At 45.6% G+C, this 15,244-nt stretch overlaps 1 protein-coding gene across 1 annotated transcript; it reads left to right on the top strand.

Moving 5' to 3' along the window:
- The first annotated feature begins 3,357 nt into the window (after nucleotides 1–3,357).
- Nucleotides 3,358–11,642, top strand: TUBB6 (tubulin beta 6 class V). The gene is made up of 4 exons (XM_041399211.1): nucleotides 3,358–3,492; nucleotides 4,117–4,225; nucleotides 5,339–5,449; nucleotides 10,028–11,642. The coding sequence occupies exons 1-4, from the start codon at nucleotides 3,436–3,438 to the stop codon at nucleotides 11,089–11,091; spliced, it is 1,341 nt and encodes a 446-aa protein (XP_041255145.1). The 5' UTR covers nucleotides 3,358–3,435; the 3' UTR covers nucleotides 11,092–11,642.
- The last annotated feature ends 3,602 nt before the right edge of the window (nucleotides 11,643–15,244 follow it).

Below are 15,244 nucleotides of genomic sequence, written 5' to 3'. Positions count from 1 at the left end.
TACAGCTCTTCAGAAGGCATGTGGACTAAAGGCTCTACTACAGCACACTCTCATTGCTTCTTTTTTCCCCTTACTGCCTGCCTATGTCCATTTGCTCCTTCTTACTTTTATTCTTAAAATACAATTTGATTCAGGTCATCTTATGGGTTTTACCTTCTGCTGGATTATGTGATTCAAGGCTTATCTCCACAAATGGAAAGGAGCACAAAGGAACAGAGGCAGGGCAGAAATCCAATAGCACACCCAGAGAAAAGGAGCCTCTGACCTGGCTCCCGCCAGCGAGGGTTCAGCCTGGGCTCTGGTGTGACACCCATCTCCAGCAGTCAGAGGGATCGCTCCATAGAGAGCAGTACTGCCTGCTGGGGGTGGGAATCTCTAGGGGATGGAGGGGAAGAACATCTTTGGGATTGTACAAGACAACTTTTGGGATGTTTAAAGGAGGAATCAAAGGTGGGGGTAAGAAGGGATAAAGACAGTTTGATATAGAAAAATAAAAGGATACGGGACTAAAGTGTTTACACCGATTGGGTGTAAACAAGTTTTGGTGAGTCTGGCTATGCCTTGCACCTGATCATCTCAGTCTGTCTTGTCTTTGTAGACTGTATTTTAATTATTTTTTTGGGTGAGAGTGGTGAGAGCTATATTCCATATGTACATATATGTAGCTATATTCCATATGTATATATGTGTATGGAGGCCTGAGTGCCACCAATTAGAGGTGGGGGCCACAAGTTGTGGGGGCCACAAGTCACAGGGGCCTGTGTGTCTTAGATGCAGCAACTGGAGAGACAAGAGCACACACTTTACATGAATCTGCATGTCTGTGTGTGGTCTTTAGCAAACAGCAAGCCAGGGCAGGTAGGAGTCAAGTTTAGGAGCAGCCATGAGTCCAGGAAAGAAAGTGAAGAGGCCAGAGAATCTCTGAGTTGGCTGCTGGAGAGACAAGGGGTTCTAAGTCACCTTCTGAGAAGGCTGTGGTGGGGTCAGCTACTGGCGAGCCCACAGCTCTGGACTAGCTACCAAAGGAATTTGTTTGCCTGTTTGTATCTCTGTGTGAGGCAATTGGGGATCCAGAGGTCATCCACTGAACAGGCTGAGTGTTCTTCACTTCCTAAAGCCAGCACTGGACAAGGAAGCCAGAGTTCATAGCTGTAGATCTGATTACCAGCAACTAGAGTGGAACTGTAAGCCTCTGGGATAACATTTCCATATGCCAAAAACTGGAAAGACCTGGGATCCAGGTATTAACAACAGAATAAGATTACTGTCTCAGACCAGCTACAGAGGGATTCATATTGTACAGATGTATACAAGTACATCTTTATTTTTCCATTAATGGGCTTCTGTCCTGATCAGCCAGAGCAGGGAACAGGATGAGGCCATTAAGTATATGGTCTATTAAGGCCATTTGTCTTTGTGAGTGCTGCGTTTTCTGCCTGGGTCAGTCAGCATGGCCAGCCATGTCTGTATCTGCATCTGTATCTGCATCTGTATCTGTATCTGCATCTGTATGTGTGTACTCCTGCTGGGAACACACACCCAGCCTTGCCACTACCTGGATCTGGGAACCTACTGGATTTTAAAAACTGATGTACCAGCAACAGGTGAGAGGATGGCAAGTGTGAACAGTAAATAGGAGGGTTTGCAAAGCGAGGGGAAAGCCAGGCCTGGAAGATACAGTCAAGGACACATAGAGTCAGGCAATGTCCAAGCCAACCTCACTAATTCAGGCTGCTGAATAATGCCTTGTTCATGGATCTCTTCCAAAAATGCAGATCACACAAAGAAGGACACTTGAGTCCTTCAGCAGAGAAAAAGGCACATAGTATCCAGTCCTCACTAATGGCTGCTTGCAAGGCAAACATGCTGATCCTGATCCTCCAGCTGCTTCCCTGATGTCAGAAAGAGAATTGACTCAGCCTAGCATGATGCATGTGGGCTACTCGGAGGTGATTTGCAAGGTGCTGCAAGCCCTGCTGAAAACCATTTGTGGAAAGGCAAGGCTGGAGCTGAGAGCACAGAGTCAAGCTGACATCGGTCATGTCACAGCAACATAAGGGCAGGCAGGCAGCAGGTGGCCTCCCAATACACAGGTTTGGGTTATTTGGAGGTTTTATATTGATTGGTGGGGGCTGCCTTGACTGTGTTCAAGTGCCTTGACTGTGTTCAAGCTGTAGAAAGCACCCAAATTTGTTCTCCAGAAAAGCCCCAGCTGGGCCACCTTTCAGCAAGTGGATAAGGAGGTTCTGTAACTCTGGCCTCAGGGCTGCTCTTGCACAACAGCACAGACTGGGTCAGGCAGCACAGATGTGCATGGACACATGGATGTCATCCACCAGGGCTAAATACTGGAATAGGCCATATAGACAATGGCATCCCATGGAAGAGTCATGCTAGCATGACAGCACGAACCCTCTATTTGGGAAACTCTGCAGCAGTTACCCAAAGGGGTCATAAAGCAGATTCAGCAGCTATGCGAAGTGTCTTCCTCTCTGAAAATCCCCATTTTCATTAAAAATCAAGCATTTCAAACCATGCATATCCCAGAGCATACTCTGTATGGTGGTGACATGAGCTGTCAGGAAAGTTTCTTCACAGACTGCTTGACATCCCAGTTACAATTTTCTGGCAGCAGCTTGTCTAACTGGCAAAAGAAAACCAAAAAAAACCATCAAACCAACAAACATGTTGACTACACACACACACACACACACACACAAAAAAAAAAAAAAACAATCTGAAAAAAAACCAAAAAAAACCCCAAAACACCCATAAGGAAAGAGCTGTGTGAAGAAGATGGCAAGGCAGAGAGAAGGGCTATCCATCCTTTTGGATGCTGCCCCTTCACAGACTCACAGAACCACAGGATCAGTTAGGTTGGAAAAGACCTCTGAGGTCGTCGAATCTAACCCATGACTAAACACCACCACATCACCTAGACCATGGCACTAAGTGCCACATCCAGTCTTCCCTTAAACATCTCCACTGCCTCCCTGGGCAGCCTGTGCCAATGTCTCATCACCCTTCCTATCAAGGAATTCTACCGAAGAAGAGCTGAGCAGCAAAGGCTGCGATGTGCGCGCCCGTCGGGGCGGGGGCACACGGAGCAGGAGCCGGAGGAGCGGCGATGTCCGGCCGCGCACGGGGGTGAGGATGGAGCAGCCACGTTTGCTGAACAGGGTTTGGGGCGAGCAGCGGACCACGGCCGGGGCAGGAGGACCCCCAGGGACCCCACTGCCGGCGGGGACACTGCGAGGGCCGGTGTCCCCCGGGGCGGTGTGGCGCCCAGTGCCGAGGGCGGTGCCGGGCGGGGGCGGCCGCTGGGCGAGCGGCGGGGGAGCGGGAGCGCATAAAGCACCGCCCGTGGGACGGCGCCGGCACAGCCGGGCTGGGCGGCGGGACTGCGGGCGCACGGCGGGGCGAGCGGGCGCAGCCATGAGGGAGATCGTGCACATCCAGGCGGGACAGTGCGGAAACCAGATCGGGACCAAGGTGAGCCTGAAGGGGAGCCGCCGCCTGCCCGCCGCTTGCGGAGCCTCTGAGCGCCCGGGGGACGCGCCCGGTGGTTCCACGGGGCTGCTGGAACCCCCCGGGGCTGCTGGAACCCCCCGGGGCTGCTGGAGCCCCCGGGGCTGCTGGAACCCGCCGGGGCTGCTGGAACCCCCCGGGCTGCTGCACACCGGGGCTGGGCTGTGCCGTGCCAGCCGCCCCCGCTCCCCGTCGCCCGTGCTCCGATGGCGCTGCCGAGCGGCGCCGGGCGCGCCCGGGGCACCGCGCACCGCTGCGCTCCCCGTGACCATAAAAGGCCTTGGGAAGCAGCGAAACCAAACGGGACAGCTTTTAAAAATTGTTTTAAAAACTGTTTTTCTGTTTGAGCCGGCCAGGCTGCGGCTGAGAAGCGGGGCAGGGCGGCGGAGCCTGGGCGGGCCCTGGGGCGCGGGGCAGCGCGGGCGCCTCCCGTCCGTTGGGTTTGAATCCCGGTGCCCGCCCGGCTCCGCGCTGGGAGGGGCGGCGGGCGCGCCAGGAATCCGGCAGCTGCCGCCGCACCGCCGCCGCCCCCGGCCCGGGCCATGGGCAGGGAAGTTCCCAACCCGCTTCTCGCTTTTCCTCCCTTAGTTTTGGGAAGTGATAAGTGATGAGCATGGCATTGACCCAGCCGGAGGCTATGTCGGTGACTCAGCGCTGCAGCTGGAAAGAATCAATGTCTACTATAATGAATCATCTTGTAAGTGTGGGATGGGGACCGGGAGGGGTGCGGGACAAGGGGCTCCGTGGGAAGGGGCACAGGAATCAGAAGATGACGGGCTCATAAAGCCATGTTACACATCTGGCCGCACTCCTCGCATGCCACCAGCCCCCCATCTGTGCCCAGCTCAACAGAAAATATTATCTACTTTCTCACAAAGTATTAAGATGGCTGGGTGCTATCTCCCCTGACACAGCGAAGTGGCGCAGGGGGCTGTCCTTAGGGTCTGGAGGTGGAGGTTTCTTTATTATTTAACATTACAGTAGGCGTCTGCTCTTCAGATGTGTGATTGCTTCACCAAATGCATTTCTTCAATTACTCCAAATTAAACTGGTTGGTTATATGAGCCCGCATTGGTAGTACTCTCTCTTTAATTTTCATGAATGAGAGGGTTGGACCACAGGTAATAGAGAACTGTTTCATTAATGAGATGGCAAAAGGCATCCAAGTCCTCAGAGTCCTCTGCTGTTGAAAGGTGTTAACAGTGTAAAATGGGGATCTGGAGTCCTTTGGTCTGTGGATATGAGCTGGCAAGTGTGAGTGTTTCATCTTTTGTCCAGCTGGGGTTAATTTATATTATTTACCTGAGTTTCCTTGAACAAATTCAACTTGATACAGATTGTTTGTTCTGTGCTTTGTGGTAGATGTGCTGACTACTACTGTTTGCCATGTACACCAAGTAGCTCTTTCAGTTGAGGAGAATCCTGCAAACACAAAAGCTTGTGGATAACTTGAACATGAGCACTTAACTCGCACTGATATTTACAGAAAAGATTACCTACTTCCTTAAAAAGAACAAGTAAACCATTTTTTCTAATCAGAAACTCCTTAATATCTCTTGCTAATAAAGAGCTTACAAAATGTAAAGTCTGTAGAGTCCAAATTATGTCAGGTCTGTTTTCCAAGCTGAATTGATTTATTCCCCTGGAGGTGGGTTTTTCACCACCATGACTTTCTGTATAGGAAATACTTACATATGTATGTACTATATATTAGACTAACAATATGAGATGTAATAGATTTGTGTATTAACAACCATAACTGTGCTAGCTTATTTCTGAACACTAAGGGCATGCTTACTTTGTGTTGTAGCCCACAAATTTGTACCAAGAGCAGTCTTGCTGGACTTGGAGCCGGGAACCATGGATAGCGTGCGGTCTGGTCTTTTTGGCCAGCTCTTTCGGCCTGATAATTTCATCTTTGGTATGTGGATGTTTCTCTTTAAAAAACAGAGTTCTACAACAACTGTTTGATTACCAAGTGAATGGTCAAAAAGCATTCAATCTCCCTGTTCCAAAGTGATCCTACTGAGAAATCCTAATAGCTAACAATGGAATTGCAATTGTTATGTAAGCCAGTCAAAACATCCTGTTAAGTGAAAAAGTCATTCTTCTGTTGGTCCTTCCTTTGGTTAGCAAACTGCTGGAAGTTTCCAATATAGTATTCAGAGAAAGTGCATTTGCTTTCCGCATATATGAACTCCAGAGAAATCCTGAGGCCAATTCTTCACAACAAAATGCACAGAAACTCTGCAGAAAAGGGAGGGGGGAGGGAAAACCTCAGCCACAAACCAACCAGACTACCCTTCACTTAAATTCACATTAAATGCTTGAGTACGGAATAGTTTTTAGGCTGTGTAATTAAACTTTTTCAGTATATCCTTGTAACAGTGGAAAAAGATAAGCTGTAATATAGAAAACACAAGATGTAGCCAGTTACTGAGTTAGTTTCTAGCATAATGAGGAACAGTCTGAAAATATGTGGGGACGTTCTGGTTTTGCAGTGTTCTTGCAGAGGGTTGTTTTTACTTCTACTGCTTTACTTTGGACTTCCATAGCACTTTGCATCTAAGCTTAAAAATGCACATTACCCTTTCAGAGCATCCCTGTGAAGTACAGAAGCATCATCAGTCCCTTTGCACTAAAGGAGAAACAGCATGTGGAAGTTAAGTGAGCCACTTGCTGAAATGGGAAGTCTGAATGAAAGCTACCATGAGAACTTCCATGTTATTTTGGTTTCCAAGTCTGCACTGGCCCCAAACACAATTTCCTCCTGACAAGGCAAGCTTAGGTTGGAACTCAGTTTGGTACGCTGTGTTAACATAAGGAAGGAACAATGCCAGGGACAGACAGAGGAAAGATAAACATAATTTGGACAGTATAAAACGAACTTAAATCTGGGTTGTTGGGTTGGAGAGGGGAGTGAAAAAGCCATACAGAGTTCCTTTGAGTCTTTGACTTAAAACTTTTATGCTGTCCTTGTTGTTCTCCTGTAAACTCCATGGCAGTGATGTTAAGGATCTCTTCCAAAGGAGCTGTAAATTACAACATGTAACTTAAGGAATAAGCTCAGGGAGAAAAGCCACAGACATAGGCAGCTTAATAAAGTCTGCTTCTGTGTTCAGGTTTTTCCTTTCATTCCCTTTCACCGGCACGAACCACACAAGCCCTTTGAAAGTGAATTCCCCTGACCTATGGAAATACCTGAACAGGAGCTTTACAGTTTGGCACAACACTAATAAAACCAGAGCAAAATCAATTCAGAATGTCTTCAACAATAGCCCAGTTTGCTGTACTCCCTTCCTGCCAAGATAACAATGAACCCAACAGCATGTGATCCACTCGTATCTGTCAGAGGCCCCTGCCAGCATCAGGCACTGTTCTCCCAACCTGCTGAATAATGTAGAATGGCTGAGCGCTGAAGTAATGATCTTCTGTGTCAAAAGCCAACAAAGCATTTTGTTTTCTCTTTTAAAAATCTGGCCTGGGCCCACAAAGGATTTTGTGGCAGGAGCTGGCAGTCCCATACTTGCTGTAGCCCAGGCTGTATGGGCTCGTTCTGATGGGGAAGTTTTTCACTCTGCTTGTATAAACCTGCATGTGCCCACATCTCCATAGCAAGTAACCATGGAACATCTATCAGGATTTCATGCAGGTGTATTGAGTCACACACTCCAGGTACAGGAATTTTATATCAAAACAGCAAGAAATTTGAGATAGACACAAAATAATCCTTATGTAATGCCTGTGTTGACAGGGTAGTGATTTAAAAGGTGAAGAACTGCAGGTGGAACAAACTTGCTATATGAGAGCAGTAGGCCTCCTGGCCTTCTGACAGCACACAATTGCCCACCAGGAGCTGCTGTGAACTCGGATGTGTCTCCCCCTGTTAACCAGTTTTCATTTGTACACTTTTGCATTTGCTGTTTTTTTCTTGTGGACACCCTTGGTACATTTGCTACAGAGATACCACTCCAATTTAATTTGTATGAACAAACTTGCTATATGAGAGCAGTAGGCCTCCTGGCCTTCTGACAGCACACAATTGCCCACCAGGAGCTGCTGTGAACTCGGATGTGTCTCCTCCTGTTAACCAGTTTTTATTTGTACACTTTGCATTTGCTGTTTTTTTCTTGTGTACACCCTTGGTACATTTGCTGCAGAGATACCACTCCAATTTAATTTGTGTAAACTGATGGGGGCAACCAAAACACTGCTGTGCAGCAGTTAAAGGCAAGTTCTGCAGCAGGGCTGTTCACATCAGGCTCCTAAGTGTTAATGTGCAAGCACTGAGCTCTTTTACCAGGTTTATCTTATATTTTGAGCAGCGAAGAGAGTAGAGTGGTGAAAGAAGATTGTAGGAAAGAAGTGCCATTTTAGGGATTAAAAAATAAATTGACTGTTAGACAAATGGCTTCTCTGCATGTGCAGCTCAACCTGAACACGTGTGATAACCCTACAGTGTGTTGGAGAAAAAAATATTCATAGAAGGACCTGGAAGTGCCAGGACTACAGATAAGTTGTGGGATTGCTTCATGTAGGCTTCTTTAGATCCTGGCAGATGACAGATGCAGGATGCTGGAGCTGGGCTTCCAGGATGGGAAAAAAATTTGCCAGGTCCGGAGTTTTGTGGGCACAGGCTCATTTTCCACCCAGAGAGATTAGCCCCAGTGAAATTTGATCATTTTTATGTGTTTGTGTTAGATTTTCAGAGGTCAGGTAGGTAGGTACCTGATAAGTGGAGGGCATCCAGTAGAGTTTCACAGGATTGTGATCAGGATTTCCAGATTTGTGGCAGCCTTGCCAGGGCCATGGCACCTCCAGACTGTGTTGCCATGGGTAAGAAGGCTGGAGCTTCCAGGGCATATTTGCATGCTCTGTGCTGTGGTAGCCTTACAGTGCTGTAGAGCCAGTGGTTCTGGAAGTATCAGATAACTGGGTGTAGAAGCAGGAAATCACCAGTGAAAATTCTAGAGACTCTAGGCACATGACTGACTAGTGGATGGAGTGTAGATTTGCCATAGGAGTAGCTGATAGTTGTCCTAAAATCAGAATTTATGTCCATTAGGAGATAAATGTCTTCTGCATTTTGGAGAGATGTCTGCTTGTTTGTGTGCATCCTGATGTGCTTCCCTATCCATAGTACGGGATCTGCTCAAGCAGGCTGCAGGTGCTTACAAACATATTTAGTTCTGGAAGGATATTACTTTGTGCTTTGCCCAGCTGGACAGGAAGTGCTGAGCTCCCTAGGCTCAAAGAAAGAAAAATATAGCAACATACAGAACAATGCATTAACTAACCAAATACACCATGAGGAAACCAAGCATTTATGCAGTGCAGAAAAGTACACAGGATTTCAGAAGTGCCCCAGCCAGCAGTTTCCCTGGTTCATATGTTTGGCACCAGCATGGTGTCATGGGAATTGAAATGAGAAATGGTAATAGGAAGGGAGGGGAAGGTCTTGGGGAACAGCACAGAATTTGCCAGCTCTATAATTAATTCTGAAACCATTGCTCTGTCTGAATACCACCCCCAGGAGTACCCTAAGTGAGTTCAGTTGCACAGTGTATATGTATAGTAGATACTGTGAGGAACTAAAAAACTGATTGCCCAGTTTAATCCTCCTCATTATCTAACAAATAACAAAACAGTGACAATAGCAAATGATCCACACTGTTTACCTTAATAAACTGAGTGACACATAAAACAAGAATGGAAGCCTTGGGAAGTAAAGAATGGACTCATCACTTTTCTGGAATATCAGTAATCCAATTTCTAATAAGTCATTTTGCATATCCTAATGAATAGGGAATTTGTAAGGAAATCAGTAAAACCAAAAAGGCACTTAACTTCTGAGTTTTTGAAATAATGTCCCTGAAGCTTCTGTTGATCACTATTTTCATTCAAGCTAGGTAACCACGAATTTAAAAAGCCATTTTTACTGATATAACAAGTTAAATAGGATTTTGAAGCCCAGCTTAAATTCTTGAATGACAATGTTTTCTCTTTGACACACAAGAACAGTCCAAGAACGTCTCACTTTCATTGAAATACATGTATCTGTGATTTAGCTTTGCATGCATCATGGTCCTTACAGACAGAAAGCATTTAAATATCAGACAGTCATCTTGTATTTACAGAATCATCAGGACGGGGAGTGTGAATGTTTTCAAAACAAGGAGTTAAGGCTATGTTTGCATTTATGGAAGGTAAAATGACAAAAAATAAAAAACCAAAAAAATCCAAAAAAACCCACCCCAAAAAACAAACAAACAAACCCCCCTCTCTCACCCAAAGGCATTAATGAAACTGCAAGGGACTATATAAAATGTTTATCTTGGTACTTTCAGAGATATTTGTAGGCAAAACTGAAGAGCACAGTTATCCACCTGACAGATTTATAGCAGCCTTTGCTACAGATGTGAGTCCATTTAGCATGCAAATATCAAACCTTGCCAATAATTTTGTGTATTTTCTTTCCCTGTTGTATCTTTTATTTCAGGACAAACTGGTGCAGGAAACAACTGGGCTAAAGGACACTATACAGAAGGGGCAGAGCTGGTTGACTCTGTGCTTGACGTAGTAAGAAAAGAGAGTGAACACTGCGATTGCTTGCAAGGATTTCAGCTCACTCACTCCCTGGGAGGAGGGACAGGGTCTGGCATGGGAACCCTACTCATCAGCAAGATCCGAGAGGAGTACCCGGACAGGATAATGAATACCTTCAGTGTCATGCCTTCTCCTAAGGTGTCTGACACGGTGGTGGAGCCCTACAACGCTACGCTTTCAGTCCACCAGCTGGTAGAAAACACGGATGAAACCTACTGCATCGACAATGAAGCTCTGTACGACATTTGCTTCCGCACCCTGAAGCTCACCACCCCCACGTACGGAGATTTAAACCACTTGGTCTCCGCTACCATGAGCGGGGTGACCACATCCCTGCGTTTTCCAGGCCAGCTCAATGCCGACCTCCGGAAGCTGGCAGTAAATATGGTCCCCTTCCCGCGCCTTCACTTTTTCATGCCAGGCTTCGCTCCTTTGACGGCGCGGGGCAGCCAACAATACCGAGCGCTGACGGTGCCAGAGCTGACCCAGCAGATGTTCGATGCCAAGAACATGATGGCAGCCTGTGACCCGAGGCACGGCCGGTACTTGACGGTGGCCACCGTCTTCCGCGGCCCCATGTCCATGAAGGAGGTGGACGAGCAGATGTTGGCCATCCAGAACAAGAACAGCAGCTACTTCGTGGAGTGGATCCCCAACAATGTCAAGGTGGCGGTGTGTGACATACCTCCCCGTGGCCTCAAGATGGCCTCCACCTTCATTGGCAACAGCACTGCTATCCAGGAGCTCTTCAAAAGGATCTCGGAGCAGTTTTCCGCCATGTTCAGGAGAAAGGCCTTCCTCCACTGGTTCACAGGAGAGGGAATGGATGAAATGGAATTTACAGAAGCAGAAAGCAACATGAATGACCTGGTTTCAGAGTATCAGCAATACCAAGAAGCAACAGCAAATGATGGAGATGAAGCGTTTGAAGTTGATGAAGAAGAGATCAATGAATGAAAAAATTAGGTGTGAGATTTTTCCAGGCCAAATTCTCAAATCTGGATTTCTGATAATTAGGCTTGTAAATCCATACTTTCGTTTAAAAAAAAATAAACAAGGGAGCATGAATTTCAGGTGTTAGAAGGGCTCTTCAGAGTCCATTTGGATCACTGAGGACACTCAGCACTGCTGGAAATTGGGCCATTTCTATTCATGAGACAAATGTAAGGCATTCAGTTAAGACTTTGGCCTAAGAGTCTGAATGTGAAGATTGCTAGTTTGGGATCTTTTTTCTTTAGGGTTGTCATCCCTAAAGCTGCAGAAGAGAAGATGTAAAATAGGCATGAAAATCTAAAAATTAGAGCTGCACTATTTTCATCCAGTTAAAAGTAAGAAAATCTTGTGAGCTTGAAGTATTCTATACCAAATGTACAATACTAAACTGCCAGAAACAACATTTCTTCATAATAAAAGAAAAAGTTTTTAGATATTCTGTACAGTAACTGTTAACAGTGATATTTGATTCCAGTCCTCTGAAAATAAAATAAAAATTAATAGTACCCTCTCAAGCAGAGTGTTCTGGGCAGTCAGTGAGCTGCAGGCTAGAGGCTGGATTTGTGTGATGTGACTTCATCTCTTGCAGCTACTGAATAATCACAGATGATATCTGTGATATATAGATGAATCTGATAGATGTATCTGATATATAGATGAAATGCCTCCATTTGTAATGTGCTCATCATAAATCCCTGGGGTTTAAAGTGGCACCCCAATATCTTACTGGTCTTCCTGGCCATCAGCAGCTGCTAATGCTATTCCTAACTTTCACCCAGCCCATGTAGCTGAAATCCAGATATTCCACAGATCATGGTGGGACAGGGGACATAGGCTATGTGCCAACAGCTCTCACTACCTGGGTTTGTAAGTAAGTTCACATCACACCTACAGATGCTGTGCATGTCTCACTACCAAGATAGATTAAAACAACTGGACAGGTAAAGGTTAAAGTACAAGAGCATTTATCCACTATACTGAAAGCAGTTGGCAAAATGAAAGATGAACAACAGGTTTATCTGCCTCAACTAAAGCCAAGTCAGAAAGGTCTTTGCCTAAGCCAGCTGACAAAGCGACTGCTGGGCATTTGCCCTCCGTGCATGCTTTATGTTTCTGCTCATATCAATTAAACAGCCCGTCTCCATTAGAGAGCCTCTACCAGAGAACACTCTGTCTACGTGGAGTCTCTTATTTAGGCCAGTTCCTAGGCAACAAAGCAAGCAAACAAAGGAGAAAACTTCTGGAAATCCAAACTTAAAATGTTTCAAGGACTCTTGCTTTTTCTTCTTGCTTTCAGAAGCACTTCCCAAGCAGAACTGTTGCTCAATACTTAAAAAGGCACTTTACAAACATAGTGAAATTTCCAAAGGTCTGCTTCTCCTGACAAAATGATGCTTTACTAGTATGGGATCCAGGGAACAACACAGAACTTTAGGGAGTATATAACCAGGCAGCTGTTAATTACATAACCTGAAGCTGTCTGCGCAGTGCTATTCCACACAGAAATGGAACTAGACTAGCTTTATTCAGGTACAAGTTTTTCACAGAAAGTGACTTCAGAGGTTGAGACATCTGCTGGAACTTGCAAACCAGACTGGCTTTGGCACAGAGGCAGAGCTTGGGAGGGCCCAGCTGATTGTCTTTAAAAGAATCATAGAGGAGACAGCAAAGTCACAGGGCCATGTTCTTTGCTATGTCTAGTGATCCTGAAAGGATTTATGAATAGCCATAGAGCACCTTTAAATATGTATTTTTATAAATGTGAGATGTGGCTATATATTAATTATAGAATGAGATAAAGTTATAACACAATATACATTGAAGAGAAGTAACTGTGCAGGACAATACAAAGCAAAATCCTTTGGAAGTAAAGCCATTAAACAAAGTGGATTCTTTGTAAATGGTTCACTATTTGCTTTGAAAGGGAGGAGGATGCCTTACAGGCTCAGGGCCTGCCATCACACAGCTGTGGCACAGGCTTTCCAATTAAAGCACTAGCATAGTTTCTGCTGAATGAAATAGAATTAACCATCTTATTGTGTGTGAAACTGCATTTTGTTGTAACACAGATTTCACAACTGTGCCAAGTCATAAATTCTGGTATTTCTGGGGGGAAAAAAAAACCTAATACTTTAAAAATGCCAGAAATCTTGGCACTGCTAAATAATGGAGTTGTTAACTTGGAGAACCAACCTGTTCCTTACTGCATTTCATACACTTGACTCAAAATGCAGAATGCAGACTCTGAGGCTGTGGAATTCAGACCTCACAATGATCCTGCTTTGCCTCACCCATTCTTGCACATGTGTTTACTTGCAACTGTTTGATGTGAATTTCTAGAATGTGTGGAGGTGGAAAAGGCAAGCTAATACTCTCTATAGAAAAAAGAGACAGCTCTTCCATCTGATCCTAGGGGGAAAAAAACCCTCCCATCATAATGAACCCAGGACCCTGCAGTATGAGGATGATCAGAGGACCAGCTTGTGCATAAGCAGTAACAGAGCCACGGGAAGCACAAACATTTCCTGTTCCTCTTCAGTCAACCACCTCTAATCACCTTCCTTTCCTGAGAAACAACTGAAAATTGTTTTAGTAGTGAGTTTAGTGAGCAATTCCTTCAGTTGCACTTCCTTTCTAATAACTTCCTGCCTTGTCCTCGGAAGCTTCTCTTATTTTGCAATCTCCATGGTGAGTCCCACCTGACTTTGTTACTCTTCTTCTCAAAGTCCTCACCTGTCTGGTTTTCATTTCCCCTTTAGTTTTTCAGCCTAGCCTCTGGCTGAAACCTTTTATTTCTGTGTCTGGCCCATTGTATTTTTCTCTTTTTTAACTGCTTTGCACCCGGGCACAGAGCAGTATCAGGACAAGCCAGACCCCAGGAGTCCTAGGAGTGCAGCTCCCACTGCTCAGACACAAACACGTGTGTCAGCGCTAGGCTGGGGAGAAAAGATGGCAACTTACACCACTGACACCACTTGGAAACTGGGAGTGGGCAAGCTATTGCCTGGGAAGAGGGTGTGGCATCAGGACAGAGACTGGAATATAACTCCAGAGGTCAGTAACTTAGCAAAGCTGCTCTGGTCAAAGCCAGCAAGGAATGGGGCGGGCCCTCAGCTCAGTCAGGAGGGTCCTTGCACAGGCTGCCTTAACCAAGCCACGTCAGGCTTTTGCTTTCTCTCCCATGATTACTGCTTGGATTATGCTCTCCATTCCTTCTCTTGCACTCAGGAAAATGTGGTCACCCCTTGGGAACAGTCAGATTGGGAAAGAGGATCTAGACCTGCTCCTTTTCCCAGCTTTGGGAGGAGCAGGGAATTCAACAGCTCCCTTGGTGCTGCACAAGCCCCTGGCAGTTGAAGCAGCACCGCTCACTGTGCTTGCAAAAATTAATCCGGCACTATTGGCAGCCAGAGCACAGACTAAACTTGATTTTCTTGATTTATGTTCAACCACCTGACATCCTAAATTTGGGAGTTGAAGGAGGCTAGCAATCTTCTTCAAAGAAGCAGGTTGGGTAAACAGCATTTTTTTGGTTGTTTTTCTGTATCTTTGATTCTAAAATCCCAGCACTGCCAAATTCTGCCATTTGTAGCACAAAAGATTAAGACCTGCTAATGTAAGGCTAAGCAAGCGCTCTAAAACAGAGGCAAAGGAGAGGTAAGGCCATTTTCATACATCTACTAATTACATGCTACAACTGAAGGGGAGTGGAAATTATTAGTCTCAAACAGGGAGTAAGAGAAACCATCTCCTGAAGACGATTTTTTTCAGTCTGGTAGTGCCATTGTGAAGAGTCAGGTTAAGGGTTTGAGGGTTGGGTGGTTGATTGCTGAGTTTTCTGTTGGTTTTATTTAGCAAGGAATGAAGAAATGCAGAACTCTGACCTTTACTGTATAAGCACAGCTAGTCCTCAGCACTGGCTACAAACTGAATATCCCAGACAAGAAGTGTTCAGCTAAACTGGAGAATGAGAAAAGAACAAACAAGGCATTAATTCAGAATACATAATAAGCTACAACACTAGAGTATAAGCACAGAAATCAGTCACTGCTTTATCATGAGTTTTATAGAAGAATTTTGCTACTGCAATAAATCATTCTAAACTTTAACTCAAAAA

This window comes from Onychostruthus taczanowskii, unplaced genomic scaffold, assembly GCF_017590055.1.
Source record: "Onychostruthus taczanowskii isolate IOZ18803 unplaced genomic scaffold, ASM1759005v1 scaffold16, whole genome shotgun sequence".
NCBI lineage: Eukaryota > Metazoa > Chordata > Aves > Passeriformes > Passeridae > Onychostruthus > Onychostruthus taczanowskii.
Note: the sequence above shows the minus strand (reverse complement) of the source record. Positions and strands in the feature narration are given on the sequence as shown.

What these genes read in the sequence shown, in the direction of transcription:
- TUBB6 (XM_041399211.1), top strand. Translation starts at nt 3,436, where the DNA reads ATGAGGGAGATCGTGCACATCCAGGCGGGACAGTGCGGAAACCAGATC. An exon ending in GAAACCAGATCGGGACCAAG is followed by an intron (nt 3,493 to 4,116) that starts GTGAGCCTGAAG and finishes TTCCTCCCTTAG; the next exon opens with TTTTGGGAAGTGATAAGTGA. An exon ending in CTACTATAATGAATCATCTT is followed by an intron (nt 4,226 to 5,338) that starts GTAAGTGTGGGA and finishes TTTGTGTTGTAG; the next exon opens with CCCACAAATTTGTACCAAGA.